Source organism: Phasianus colchicus, chromosome 4, assembly GCF_987193195.1.
Source record: "Phasianus colchicus chromosome 4, bPhaCol1.hap1.1, whole genome shotgun sequence".
Lineage (NCBI taxonomy): Eukaryota > Metazoa > Chordata > Aves > Galliformes > Phasianidae > Phasianus > Phasianus colchicus.
Genome location: NC_143439.1, coordinates 34199357 through 34214790, shown reverse-complemented (window position 1 = coordinate 34214790; position 15434 = coordinate 34199357). Strand labels below are relative to the sequence as shown.

The window sequence follows — 15434 nt, the reverse complement described above, 5'->3', positions numbered from 1 at the left end:
CCAATTTTGTAAGCCCTTACTCAGTGAGTGCTCAGCAATAGGCAAGTTGAGGACAAAGAAACTGAAGTGTACACATCTTCCATGCAGATTTCAGAGGTGCTGGAATATGTTCTCTGTTACAAACTTGTCTTATATTTAGTGGAGAAACAGGTATGAAATGCATAGAGTACTATATGTTATCATTAATTTATAAAACATAGTGGCTAATGATTTCCTGTGAGGTAACATGACAGCCTCTTAATCTTCTGCTGGCTGCATGATAATTAGTGCATGCTCCTCTGAGGTGCTGAGCAAGTCTAGATCCCATTGACCCACATGGAAATTAAGAGCATTAAGCACCCAGTGGAATATTGCTGCTCCACCATGCACATGTCAGGATAGTTCTGCCCCCACGAGTGCCTCCCACACAGCAGGGTGCCGCTTCCAGGGCAAAACACCAAATGGCAACATAGAGCATCATAATAATTAATAAACCAATAGACCAGTACTTCCTCCAATCCAAACCATTCTATGATTCTCCTGTGAGGAGTGCATATTTGCACCATCAGATTAATCTAGAAAGGCCCGTATGTTGTTGGCGCAGTGGTAAGTAAACAGGAGCAAATGAGACCAGCGTTGCTGACATCTCCTCACTTGGGATGGGGCTCCAGCACTGAGTCTGTGGCTTTGTCCCTGCTGAGCCCACCAAGCAACATTAGCCCTTAAAATCTGCCAGCCAGGAGCGGGGAGGCATAGAGCAGCTGCAGGATGCTGCTCACCAGCCTGTTAGCAGAACAGAATACATCTGTGTGCATGCGTTCCTCCTGGGTCTGCAGACAGTGGAGCAATTGTCTCATGCCTAATTGTGCAGTACACATGGCTAAGTAATGCTCTATTTAAAGAAACAGGCAATCCTCCTTTCCAGAAGCTGTTGTAACACTGAGACCAAATATCCAGAGGGAGAATTTTTCTCTCTTTCCTTTGCTTTTCATTTTAAACTAATTAGAAACACTGCAGATTCAGCCATCTATAAAAACACACCTCCAAAAGGAATTTGATTTGGTTTTGTGAAATGACTGCATGGTTTTTGTTATGCATGGCAGGTATGGTTGGAATCCAAGTATGAAAATTGTGTTTTACTCTACAGACCCTTGGGTAATGAACTAAATGGCAATAGAAACATTACCTACCATTGGAAAAGGACAGAATATGAAGGTCTTTTCAGAAGACCTACATTTAAAAAAACAAAAAAACAAAAAACCTGTAGGAGAAGAGCAAATAAGCTTTTTTCCTGTTTGTATAACTACTATTTAATGATAGTTGTGTCACTTTTTTTTTGTCAAGGAGAGAAATATCTGCATTAGAAGTTAAATTCCAGTCTGTCTCATCTCTGCAGTATTCACAACCTCTGGTCCTTTGATTGTCCAGCTTCAGCATCCTAAGGCTGCAGCACAAAAATCACAATGTGAAAAAGGGAAAAATGTCATCCTGGGACCCATCCTTACATAGAGTCAGGACAATAAAAAGGCTTTCTAGACAGTGAAATCAATACTCAGATAGGATCTCTGAATCTGTTTTTTTCCCCAGCTCTTTCATAACAGTTTGGTCTGTTGTTTTTTTCTTTTTCTTTCTTAAATTCAGAAGTTGTTATTTTTAAGATGATTAAACTTTAGACCCCCAGTGGAATGACTAGTGCTTCAGGAAACAAATTTCCTGGTTAAAACCTGCAAGCAGGAAGTCATCATGTTCAAAATATCTAACAGTTTTAGTGTTAGTGAAAAGCCTGGCTGAGTGTACATAAGCATTTGTCCAAATTTGTGTAAGCCTGCAACTTTAATTTGTATTTTTGAGGGTAGCTTTTCCACTAGGTAATTGAATTTCAAAAAATACAGCCAAGAGCAGACCAGGCTTATCTCTGATGTGTTGCTAATGGCTCAGAGCATTATCCTGAAAGGCCACTGACCCCATAACCTCTGGTTCCTGGTCACTGGCATGAAGTACCAGACAGCACTGCTTTCATAATAGTGCTTTCATAGTGTGCCGTTTGGAGAGGCAGCTCCTGACCTAGCTAGGAGACAAGGACAAGACAGTCAGAAAGGGTTCCTTCAGGGCAAGGTTCTCCCACACTTTTTCCTGCTCACCCCATAAAATTTCTGAGCTCACCCACGAGTGCCATGATCTCTTTATTTCTCATCCTGCCCTTGCTCATCCCTTAGGTTCCTCCATCGTAGGCAGGGACCATGCAAGCTCTATGCTGGGATCTTTTCCATGTATGCACTGCTCCGTGTAAAGGGGAGCCTCCAGCCATGAAGCACAAACACAATTTTAAAAAACATCCTTGCAGTAATTAAGCTGTGAGGAGCAGTGTGCAGCTGTTTTCCTTATGTATACCTACTAAAAGAAAACTGTCTTTTACCCTCCCTTGCATGCAGGTCAACCACAAGTGGTAGCAACAGCACTGTTTCAATAGCCTGTATGTCTGTTTGTTCCTCACTTTATATGTTGGCTATGATAGCCCAAGACAACAGTAGCCCTCAAAGTGCCTCTTTGCTCTTTATTTATATCCTTCAGAAAAGCAGAACTTTAGCACTAAGATTGTGCACTAAGTCATTTGATGCAGAATAAACTGTTTTCAGGCAGGTAGATTTTTCTGTCACGCTTGAATATGGGAGTTGTGAAGAGAGAAATAAGCAAATCAAATGGCACTTTTCTACTTCCATAAATGGCACTTTTCTACTTCCATGTTAATAAGTCAGTTAGCTCTGGGAACTGAAGAAATAAAGTAAGGGATGAGTGAGAATGAGAGCTGAGACTGCACTGTGCAATATTAGACTTGAAAATCATTATGTAAATAAGAGAATGATCATCTGAATTCTCCACTTTTCTTCTCATTCCCATAATGTCTGCTCTCAGACTGTTACCTAGGAGAAGAGAATGAGCCAGGATTTACCAATATGACTCCTTGCCCTTTCCTATCCACCTATTTTTCAGGCAGCTCTGAAATAAAACTTAGGTTAAATGTAATACAATAGTGCCAGTTATAAAAATAAAGTACATGTGGATAAAGCTACCTTCACCGACAAGAAGTGTGTATTCTTAGCTTTTATCTTAGTGACAGTTTATGAATTCTTTCTTGATAAAAGCAACAATGAGTTTTATGTGTGTGCAGAGGACTCTTAAAGAAGTATTAAGAGTATGTCACATGCCTAACACTTATTAACCAGGAAGCTCAAAGAGGTGTTTGTGTTTTTTTTTTTCTTTCTTTCTTTTTTTTTTTTTTAATCCTTTGCCTACAGAAAATGCAAGAAAATCATCAGGACATACAGAAATGTACAGCAGAAATGTACAGAAATAATCCTAATCAAGATTCAAGTTTAGTACCTGTTGCCGTTCTCTCTGCAACACTCGTTTTCCACCCCATAAGGTGCTGCTTTGCCAGCGAAACCGACCCCATACCAGGTCGGGGCCAAATGCTCACACAGACCCCAAGTATAGGTGAAGCAAAATGGCGTTTATTAAAATGTAGCAGGCACTTAAATATTCTTGTCCTGCTTTGTCTACACCCCTTGCATACACGCTGTCCTATTGTGGGACAGCACCTGGCAAGCCCTGAGCATAGGGAACCTGACCCCGTCACACACCGTCTCCTCGCCACGCCTACTACATCTCCCCCTCCCTATGCTCAGTAATATCCCGTAACAGCGCGAACGCAAACGCTACAATTGTTCCCGATACCTGTGATACTCTATACTCTATGCATTGGTCCATAAGCTACTACATAATCCTTAGCAAGCAATTCTGAAAGCACATAATCACACACGGCAGAATAGCGGCAATACACACAATTACTAAGAGTGCTAATACTATGCCCTTAACGATCTTCGCAATCCAACTCCCGAAGTTGCCAAACGTCTTCTTGAACCAGTCTCCGATGGGGTCGTCGTCCATCTGGATCCTCTCCGTATGGTCTCGCAGGGCTTTCAGCGCTTTATGGATGGATACGCTGTGGTCGCTAAGATTGAAGCAACACATTCCTTCTAGGTCTTCACATTCATGCCCCTGTGCCAGGAGCAAGAAGTAGATGGCTGCTTTGTTTTGCAGCACCGCATGCCGAATGCTGTTTGTGTCCTCTAGCATCGCATTCAATACTAATGTTGTTAAATTCGCCTGCTTAACTGACCAACATGCTAGGCGTTCTATCTGAGCCAAGCTCTGTGCTGCAGCAACCCCAGGGTCGTTCAGAGATTTTATCAAACATGCCGTTTGGCTAGCTAGATCGGTGTTGTTACGGCAGCTGGAATGGTTTGTAGTGTACCTCGCAAAGGCTTCTAACGTGTATTGAGGGATGCCCATTAGGCAAGTGCAAAAGAGTGAGGTTGCCGATTGCAAGCTAAAGCAAAAGTCGTTTTGGCTCGTCTTATTTACCTAAGTAACCCGTAAATTCCCTGACAGTGACAAAAGGTGAATTCCCTCGCTCCCTGTGATAAAGCAATGACCACCACACACACTAAACATAGCATTCGCCTGATAGAAACGCGTTTTCTCGTTGGCAGCAACGGTTGAGTTTCCTCCACGCTTCTCCCGGCCTTCTTTTGGGGTTCCTGGGCTGTCTCCTTCTTCGGCGTTCACAGGAGCCATACCTGCAAAACTCAGAGTCCCTCGTTACTGTTCTCTTTCATCAGATCTGGTTTGACCTTTCTCGCCGGGATCCACATGACACTTCCCGTATTGACATGTTTTACAGCAGCATACCCTCTACCCCATACTAGAATCCTCCATCCTGGCTCCCATATTCCTGCCTCCGTTCTTATTTTGACTAGAGGGCCTTCCTCTAGAATTCTGGGTCGCCAATGCTTTTCTACTGGTGCCCTGCTGGCATCCCCTCTTTCATAGTGATTTAAGGCAAACTGAGCTTTGGCCAGTATCTCTCCTTGTCTTGCTATTGGGATTCTGTCGTTATATCCCTCCCCCTCCCCAAGAACATAGATCTTTTCTTTGAGGAGGCGGTTGGCCTTTTCAACAATGGCCTGTCCTTGTGAGTTTCCCGGAATACCCGTAGTATGCTGAATTCCCCAGGCCTCTAACCAATTCTTGGTAGACCGTGATGTAAAACATGAGCCGTTGTCCGTTTTAATCTGCACTGGCAAGCCGAGGACCGCAATAGCCACAGCCCAGTGGGCCTGGGCCGAGGTAGAATTAGCTTTTCCGTGTTGGGTAGCCACGATCATCGTGGAGGCTGTGTCAACAGTAACTGCCAACCACGACCGAGGTGACATTCGCGGCTCCCACGTAAAGTCCGTCTGCCATATTTGCAGCGGCCCTAAGCCGCGGGGGTTGACCCCCGCCCCAATAGCAGGAGCTGAATTACAGTGAGGGCAGGCCTGCACCACATCCCTTGCAGCTGTAATGGAAATACCACAGGCTCGAGCGAGTGCCCGGGCGCCTATGTGAAGCGTGGAGTGGAGGTCTCTGGCCTTTCGGATCGTCAGGACACGGGACCCTGCAGCCGCATCTGCGGCTGCGTTGCCCTCTGAAAAGAATCCTGGTACATCCGAATGACTTCTTACATGTAAAATTGCTATAGGCTCTATTCGGGTGCACAAAGCATCTTCTAAGATAAGCGCTGCTTCCGTACTAGGGATGCCTTCTTGGCCCATTTTCAAAGCGAGCTTAGCTGCAAAAGCAGAATCTGTGACTATGTTACAGGGAAGGGAGGGCCAATAAACAATCGCCATCGCAACAGCCCTGACCTCGAGCATCTGAACGCTGGCGCCAGGATCTGTGAAGATTATGGAATCCCAGCGACCATTTGTTTCCCACACTACTGCCCCCTGCCCCGTTGATGATGATGCATCGGTAAACAGGGTAGGCCCTTCCACGGGCGAGTCTTGCACCCTGCACCGTAACGACAGCTGCAATGGTCTCGCCAGTTCGAAAATAGGGGGCGAGTCCGCAAATGTGAGAGAAGCTGACGTCCCTTCCACAGCAAGCAAGATGGGCTCTGGGAGCGGTAAAGAATCACGAAATGATGTAGGGAGATAGATAATAGAAGGTTCTTGTCCAAAGGTTCTGACAGCTGTATGACGGCACTTACGAAGAAGTCTAGCTAATATTTCCAGCCAGGAGGAGTACGCACGCGTGGGCTGAACGGAAAAATGCCACCACAATGGTTGCGGTTTGGCTCCCAAGTCATGGCCTATAACAGCAGCCGCCCCACTCTCGCATTTACAGGCAGCCACTTCCAACTCCCTTCCAGGATCATATCGAGACAGAGCCGATTGACAACAGGATTCTGTTATTTCCTTCCATGCCTCTGCCATTTCGGGCGTGATGGAACGCGCCTCGTTCGGATCCGAGCCCTTAAGCTGCTCATAAAATGGCTGCATGAGGCGAGGAGGGATCCCCAGTGCCCCTCGAATCCATTGTAGGGCTCCTACTAGCTTCTGCACATCCCATAGCGTGCGTATCCGGGGTTTGATGTCAACCCCGACTGGGTGGACAGCTTTGTCTCCCAGCCGATATCCTAAAAACTGGACCCTCGATCCTCTCTGGATCTTTTCAGCAGAAATAGTGAAGCCGGCTGATGTCAGGAGCGTCACCACTTGGGCTTCTAATGACTGGAGCCCCGATGGGGTCGGGGATGATAGCAGCAGATCATCCATATAGTGCAGCAGGAGGAACTGCCTAGGGGACTGTCGGACCGGACTCAGGACTCTGTCAATCACTATCTGACAGATCGTGGGAGAGCACGCCATCCCTTGTGGGAGCACTCGCCAGTGATACCGACGAGCCGGGCCTTGGTTATTACGGACAGGAACCGTAAAGGCAAAAGCCTCCCTGTCTTGCTCAGCCAGGGGTATGGAGAAAAAGCAATCCTTCAAATCGATAACAACAACCCCCCAGCCTGCAGGCACGGCGGATAGTACGGGCGCACCCTGCTGAACTACACCAAAAGGCACTAACTGAGCGTTAACTGCGCGCAAGTCATGCAGCAAGCGATAGGATCCTGACCGCTTCTTTATCACAAATACAGGAGTGTTCCATTGACTAAGAGAGGGTTCTATATGACCTAAGCGAAGCTCTTGCTGTACTAATGCGTGAAGCGCTACAAGCTTTTCTGTCGGTAAGGGCCACTGATCCACCCAGACAGGTCGCACTTCCTGTCTCCAGCGCAGTGGGATCGCATACTGCGCTGACAATTGGCAGATCGTGGCCCCCACTATAAATTGTTATGCCTGCTGCCACACTCCGCAGAAAGTTCCTCCCCAAGAGGGTTCCCGGCACCTGCGCCACTAACGGGGTAAGCAGAACAGGCCTTTCCAGGGAACCATCCCTGTTGATTACGATAATCTCAATCTTCTGGGCGGACCTCCGGGTGGGCGTTGTTCCTCCCACTCCTGCTATCATCTGTGCCGCCCCTGTAGGCCATGTAGAGGGCCAATCGGATTCCGCAATAACCGTCACATCTGCGCCAGAGTCTATCAATGCAGTGACAAAGATGGACCGTGGCCCCGCTGAACCAGGTGGGAGATCGGTGATCGTAATAGTGGCCCTCACTAGAGGGCGCTCCTCACAACCCAAAGACAAAGCAACCATAGGCTGGCTCAGGTCTCCCAACTGCAAGCGGACAGGGAGGTCCCCGGTCGAACGCGGTCTTCCTCTCGATCTATTAGGATGCTGCGGTCTACTTCGAGCTCTACACTGCGGCGCCTTGTGGCCCCTTTTCCCACACAACTGGCATACTGGACTTTCGTTGCTCCCTATTCTGGCCCTACACTGGGCCCTGATATGGCCCCACCGGCCGCACCTATAACATGGTCCTTGAGCCTCTTGACCCACTGCCGGATAGCCGGGGTGATGATGGCCAAAGCCCCCGCGCGCCATCATCACCTCAGCCACTGCGGCAGCAACCTCGCCTGCCACAGACGGATTTGACTTTTGCTTCTCTACGATATACTTGATGGCCTCACCGGGGGTGTGAAACTTTTCCGGTGCCGCTCTTAGCAAAGCGCGTATGTCCCCGCTCGACTTTTGATATAGGCAGTCCAGAATAACAGGGCTATGGACCGCCCTAGGAAGGTCTGACCCTTCTACGGCCTTTATCAGCCTATTTGCAAAATCCTGAAATGACTCCGTGGGGCCCTGTGTAATTTCTGTCCACGGGGTAGAGGGCTCTGCATTCCTTGCGAGCCTTCTAAACGCCTCTAAAGCGGCGTCAGATGTAGCAATTAATTCCCCAGGTCTCAGGTGGATAACCTGAGCCTGGGCAGTTAACAGACCTGGTGCGCTACCCATCAATCTCTGAAGGTCGGAGTTGTGTAATACGTTCGCTGGATCGTTTTGCGCTGTAACCAATAATTGTCTGAGCCGGGCCTGCCACTCCTCCTTCCACAATGTATACTGCACCGGCTTCAAAACCATACGCATCAAATTCTCTATATCATAGGGCAAGAGAGGCCCCTGTGCGGTAAGGTTCTCGAGGGCATTCATTGTCAAGGGGGATTTCAAACCCTTTTTCTCAACTGCCTCAAGCACCCTCGTGATCCCTTTCGGGTCTAGAGGAACCCAAATTGGGCCCTTTTCTGAGGCCACAACCGGAAACGCAGCTGGATTCGCTAGGCCCTTTTCTTCCGCTACTTCTTTAATTTTAGCCCAGTCAGTAACCGGGCTCCCCCCCCCGGCGCGGGCTCCCCCCCCGGCGCGGGCTCCCCCCCCGGCGCGGGCTCCCCCGCCCCGCTCCACCCACCGCCCTATCGCGTTCTTCAAGGGGCGGTTCTGGCTGAGACGTTTTGTCCAAAGAAGGGCATAAAGACAGAGCAGGGTAAGGCGGGGGCGGGGCTGTCGGCTCACATGACTGACTCGGCGACTCCTTCTTCTCCGTCTCTCCGCCTCCGCTCTCTGCCGTCGCCGCCATCTTGGCCTCGCCGGATCTATGAGAAAGCAAAGACCCGCTCCCAGCAGCCCCCGTCACGCTCCGATCCTCCCCGAACCCTCCTTCTGCCTTTGCCGCTTTGAGAGCCTCAAGTATCAAGCCCCACGTTTTAAGCTCTGAGGCTTTTTGGTCGGACATGGCGCACTGGCACAGCGCCGAAGTAAGTGAGTCCCACTTATTTGAATCGAGCACCTGTTGAGGGGAGTCCAGCTCACCCTCCTTTTCTAGCCGCGATAACACGGCCGCAATCTCCTTCTTAGAAGGAACGGTCCTACCGCAATAACTTTTACAAAAATGTAAAAATACCTTAATTACTTGATCCATAGTTACACACGCGACCTGCCAATACCCCACAGGTTCCACCGCAGTGTGTCTTCCGTAGGCGACCTGCCGCCACCTCACAGGTTCCACCGCCTTACGGGCACGCCGGGCAGCTACTACTCACAGGGTGTATCACGTCGGGGTCACCACTTGTTGCCGTTCTCTCTGCAACACTCGTTTTCCACCCCATAAGGTGCTGCTTTGCCAGCGAAACCGACCCCATACCAGGTCGGGGCCAAATGCTCACACAGACCCCAAGTATAGGTGAAGCAAAATGGCGTTTATTAAAATGTAGCAGGCACTTAAATATTCTTGTCCTGCTTTGTCTACACCCCTTGCATACACGCTGTCCTATTGTGGGACAGCACCTGGCAAGCCCTGAGCATAGGGAACCTGACCCCGTCACACACCGTCTCCTCGCCACGCCTACTACAAGTACCTTCCTTCAAATACAAGTTTTATCTGTGTGAAAAGCCGAATGTCAGTATCCAATTTGATATATACTTTTTTTATACCCTCCATACTATAAGACGTACCATAAGAATGATAACTGTAATTGTATAAAATCATCTGAAGATCTTGTTAGCATTCAGAGGAACTGGATAGATTAGCCAACACTGAGCTAGCAGCAGCAGCCCAATGAACAGCTAACTGAGGGGAGGAACTGTCCCACTCTGCTCTGTGGTGTTGTGATCTCATCTCAAGCACTGTGTGCAGTTGGGCCACCACAATATAGGAAGGACATGAAGCTATTAGAGAGCATCCAAAGGAGGGTCGTGAAGATGGAGAAGTGTCTGGAGGACAAGATCTATAAGACGTGGCTGAGGTCCCTGGGTTTGTTCAGCCCAGAGCAGAGCCGGCTGAGGGAAAGCCTCGTGGTGGCTGCAGCTCTGTACAGGGAGCAGAGGGGCAGCACTGAACTCTGCAACATAACCCAAGTGAAAGGTATCTAGCTGTGTCAGGGGGGGTCGGGTAAGAGTTAGGAAAGGTTCTGCACCAACAGGAGGTGGGCATGGAACAGGCTGCCCATGGCTGCCGGAGTTCAAGGAGCATTTGGACAATGCACCTCAGAACACACCTTGTCAATGTGAAATGCATCTCCGTGCCAAAAGTTCGTCTTGTGTGAAAAGTTATCTTTCCTGTCCCTTGGCAGAGGTAACAGCAAAGGGATAAGATAATGAAAGACTTACCCAAATGTGTTAAGCCTTGATTTGCATTCCTTGGAGAAGGAAAAACAGGGATGGGTGGGAAGGACCCCAGGGCGCCTCCTCCTGGCAGGGCACAAAATGGCGGAAGCTTGCGCCTGTGCTTGAGGCCCTCACGCTGACTGGAGGAGCTGTAAAGGAAGTTGTCCAAAACATACCTCTGTGTAAAATTGAATGCTTCTCACGTGCGATTGTGAAATTATTGATTTCATTACATATACAAAAAGCTCCCTAGTGTCAGCAGTTTATTTTTCTTTTCAATTTTAAACAATGAACTCAAGTTTTTGCATGATTGCTGTGATGTCTGCTTCTGCCAGATACACTGATCAGACACAAGTCAGACTTTTAGGGATGTCTTGATCTTGCATTTTATTAGTAGTATTGGTCTTTCATTTTAATTTCTATTCAAATCCAAAGGATAATCATAATGATTGCAGTAGATATTAAAAAGGGATTTTCAAAAATATGTTTGACATTAGCTGAAAGGACCCTTCCAATATTACTCCTGATTGTAGACCCAGCATTTTCAGTTTTTGCTCTGTTTTCAGTTTTCTGTGTAAGAGATCAGAGAACTTGGCACTATTTAAAAGTATTTTTTTAATTCTATTTTACAAGGCAATAGCTATGCTTCAGTAAGTTCTTTTTCATATGATTTACCAATTACAACAAAACACTGCGTGATACCTAATCCAAAACTGGGGAACATTTTTCAAAGAAATATTCAGCTTCTCAGAGATTCAAATACTTTCAATTACCAAAGAAGTGAAATCAGAAAGCTGTAGCAGTATTTAATGGAAATGGAAGAACAGGAGTCTGTTACTGCTTTTATTTTTTTAATCCCTGGATTTCTGCCTGGATGTTGTTTCCCATTAAGCATCCTCATCTGCTCTCTAATTTGAAGGATCAGTTCCACAAAGAAGATGTGGTGTAGTACAGGGACCTCCACACAAACAGCACTAGGAATTTGTGGTAGCATCTCAGAATCCCTGGTGTATATGCATGTGTGTGTCTAAAACTGTGGGAGGGAAAAAGAAAGGAGAGCAATTCCTTTTAGAAAAATAAAATAAAAATTGGCTCTTTCTTTGGAAAGTCTTCTCATAAAAATATTAATTTTGTCAAGAGGCCAACGTTCTGTCAAAACAATTTGGATCAAACATCTTTGATTAGCCCTGGTGCTAATGAAAATCCAGTTCTGTAATTTCTATAATGCAGTACAGAACACAGTCAGAGTCCTAGCTTGAGTATGCAATGAGGAGGCATGGTTTCATTTTCTCAATTCCTAACATGAATTCAGTAAAATTATTGACATGAAAAGGTTGCTACTTATAAATGCTTGCAGATTGAGGCTTTAATTTCAAATTTGAGCAATTTTGATCTGGAAATTGTTTAGAACCAATGAAGCACTATTTTTACAACTGTTTTCTAGAATTGAATAAGTCTCAACATATTGAACATTTTTTTGAATATTCTCTTATGGCCATACAAAAGTGATTACTTGGAGTATGACGACTTGAGAGTGATTTCTTAAAACATGTGAGTGAGGTTGTATCAGAGCAATTGGAAATGGAGGACTTGACTGTGCAGCTACACTCTGTAGGCAGATTCGCTGGGACTGTACTTACTAAAATCTAAGAAGACTCTCACCTGAGTAGCATCTACAGACTCCCAAGCTGATGTCTGCCAAAATCCCTTGCTTTCTCATTTCATCATGAGTGAAATGGGGAAGCCAAGAGGAGCACAAGAACAAAAGATCGTTCTGGTTGCACATCATTACAAGAGCAGAGAAGAGCAAGAAGCAGTGTGATCTGCTTAGACAGAAGCTGCTAGTTTTATCACTGTCTTTCCTTGAGCAGTTCGCTTTCAAGTATCTCCAGGGAGCTCTGCTCCTTATCACCACAACTACAGTTCCAGTGGCTGTACTGATCTCTATGGTGCCTAAAAAAATATAACAGCAGCTAATCCATTTTAGTCATCTCTGATTATCTGGAATAAGTTGGCCACTTGTGAATATTATAAAAACTCGTAACAAGTTTGCTGCTTGTTAGCTCTTCCTATTAAGCTCTATTATATTATTTTTCATTAAAATTTATCAACTGATCTGTGAAGCAACAAAGCATGTCATTTTCTTCATTAATAATATTGGCCAAGAAGTACTATTTAAAGTCATTTTGCTGAATTTATCTAATATTTTAAATCCACACTTCCAGAGCTGGCAGCTGACCTGGCTATTAGGCTCTGCTAATATTTGTGCTGTGCTGAGGGAGAAGGAATTAAAGGCAAAGAGAAGAGAAACAGAGAGGAATCTATTTTCTTAAATTTGTCACCAAAGCTTGACAAAATAATTTGCAGATAAGAACAGAAATGGAAAGAAAGAAAAGAGCCTCAATTTGTGTATCTGTGTTAGGAAGACTTTGCATCTATCTGATCTAGGGGCTATGAGCTTGTGCAAGCCATTATTCACTGCAGGAAGGGGAAAGGAGAGCATAGTATTCAAAACCCATGGATCCAGAAGTATTTTACTTCACTCTTACAGCACATTTATAAGTTATGTCATCAAGGAATCTTCCTAGTGAGTCTGAGGATCTGTACAAAAGTCTATGTGATATTAAATCATTGCTTATATTAGAAGAAATATATTTTTTCCCCTGTCAGGAAATCCAAAATTTAGCAGAAGTAAGATTTCTTGTTTGTAAACAAGAAATGCTAGTTTAGGATGTCTTGGTTGGTCTGCATCATGTTTAAACAGCTGCTTGATATTTTAGCTTTTAGTCATCAAACACATATTCGTCACTACTGAGCAAGCTCTAACACTAAACAAATCATTGTTATTTGATTACCTTCATAGTTAATTTGTTTGACAATTTGGAAATCATTAAGATACAGTAGCTGTTTAATCAACAATCACATATAGCATGGAATATGATGTTTTCTAATTTCGTTTTACTGTACTGCTCAGATGCAATGCCTCTGATGAATGCGGAGATTAATTATACATTAATTATTGGCTATTTATAACACAGGTCATAAAATGAGTTTTTGTGACCTCATTACCATGCTACATTCAATCTAATTAACCAATACAAAGGCTGTTTCAAAAAACTATTGTAACCTTGAAGTGATAGATTCGCTATACATGTACATCTGACATTTCCTAGATTGTTCCTACTGTAGGAAATTGATGGAGGCAGGTTAAGAGCACCTATTAAAAAAAGAAAAATGTACAGTTGCACAATCCACATTGTGAGTCATTAGCACATTTCTCTGAAAAAGTACAATATTGCCCCTATTTTTTCTTTTAGAAATATAGATTTTTCTTTATATATGTTTAGATATTTCTAAGTATTCTCCCTCTCCTCTCCTCTCCTCTCCTCTCCTCTCCTCTCCTCTCCTCTCCTCTCCTCTCCTCTCCTCTCCTCTCCTCTCCTCTCCTCTCCTCTCCTCTCCTCTCCTCTCCTCTCCTCTCCTCTCCTCTCCTCTCCTCTCCAAAAGATTGAAGTGAATGGAATAATACAATAGCCATTATAGGAAAAAAACAGAGTTACAGCAGAAGCTTCTCTTTTATAGTATTTATTTATAAAAATAATGCAATATTATTTCTCCTTTCTGATAAACAGAAGCACAGAACAGTGATCTCAACCTCCATAAGCTGTATTTGGTGGATCTCATTTGAGTTGCTTAAAAAAAAAAAAAAATGAATTCTCTTTTCTTTGTGGTGTGCTTTGCCTATATTTCCCTCTTTCTTATTCTGCCTTCTCTGTCAAACTTAGTGCTTACACAGAAATATGATTGCTGAGAGCAAGAGACAGAAGGCCTGCAAAGTCTGTTTGAGGAAACATTTTTAACTGTTAGGAAGGAGAGGATTGCTCCTCTTTTGGACTTTCTCTGGAGGTCCATGGGTCTTGTGTTTGCTTACATTATGTAACTATAGACACATTTCTGTTTTAAAACATCAGCAATAACATTACAGCATAGCAATAGCATTACGGAAATGATACACACTGGACAGCACATCAGAGCAGCTTAGTAATATTAAATATGCTGAAACTTGAGTTCATGTCTTTGTATACTGAGGTCACACACGAATATATTTATTACTCAAAACTAGTGAGTTCCCCAAATCTCTAAGAATAGCCTTCTTAGCAAGACTTGAACACCTGAGAGTTCATCTGAATAAAAACGTATCTGTACAGGTTAAACTGTGTGGAACCCCAAGTGGGTAACTTCATTTAGAATCCTTCTTTTCTTTTTTTAAAGTTAGATTATCTCACTAAAAATAAAAAATAATAATAATAATAAAAAAGAATCAAAGTCATTCTTAGCAAGAGTAATCAGTATTGAATTAGTGTTGCTATACCACAAGTCTGCACATCTAACTAAACAGTGCATTTAAAATGTATACCTTTAATTGATTCTGACGAGTTTTTCCTGAGCCTGGGAAAATTCTGCATTTTCTGTGTATTGTTTCTGGAGGCAAACAGGTCTGACCTTGGCATATGAACAGGGAAAAGCTCACAGCTCCTGTGGGTTGAGCTCTTAATACCTGCATGAGACTCAGAGATTAGTAACACCATACTGCTTACACAGTTCACTGGCCTTTGCCCAACAAACCCACTCTAGCTTCAGGAGACAGCCTTAGTGCTTGGAGTCTGCGGTGGTGCTCTATGCAGAGCCAATAAATTCTTGGAAGCAAATAAACTGTTTGCCAAAAACTGCAGTTTATTTTCACCCCCAAACTATTCACGGACTTGAGCAGAATGCAGTCAACATTTGTGTCTGGAAATACTTTTGGCCAAGAAAAACTTAGACTGTGATGCAACAAAGAACACAAAAGCAAGACCAGACTTTTACCCAATGACCCAGTGGGTCATAGTGCAACAAACCTGCAGGAGACTAAGGCACAACTTTGGCCTGTGAATATAGGAAACAAAATTTATTTTTTCTTAAAAAAAAAATAAAAAAAATAAAATGTATATATTAACTGTGAATTATGAAAAATC

At 44.6% G+C, this 15434-nt stretch overlaps 1 protein-coding gene and 1 long non-coding RNA gene across 2 annotated transcripts; both read right to left on the bottom strand.

Moving 5' to 3' along the window:
- Positions 1-1338: 1338 nt before the first annotated feature.
- Positions 1339-14905, bottom strand: LOC149918174 (uncharacterized). Its single transcript, XR_016466418.1, has 3 exons — positions 14837-14905; positions 10423-10568; positions 1339-1423 (listed from the first exon to the last, which is right to left on the bottom strand). It is a non-coding gene; the product is annotated as an uncharacterized LOC149918174 (long non-coding RNA).
- On the bottom strand, positions 7027-9660 carry LOC116240846 (uncharacterized). The gene is made up of 2 exons (XM_090139155.1): positions 8722-9660; positions 7027-8666 (listed from the first exon to the last, which is right to left on the bottom strand). Exons 1-2 carry the CDS (start codon positions 9233-9235, stop codon positions 7027-7029), a joined length of 2154 nt encoding a protein of 717 aa, XP_089995281.1. The 5' UTR covers positions 9236-9660.
- Positions 14906-15434: the final 529 nt, after the last annotated feature.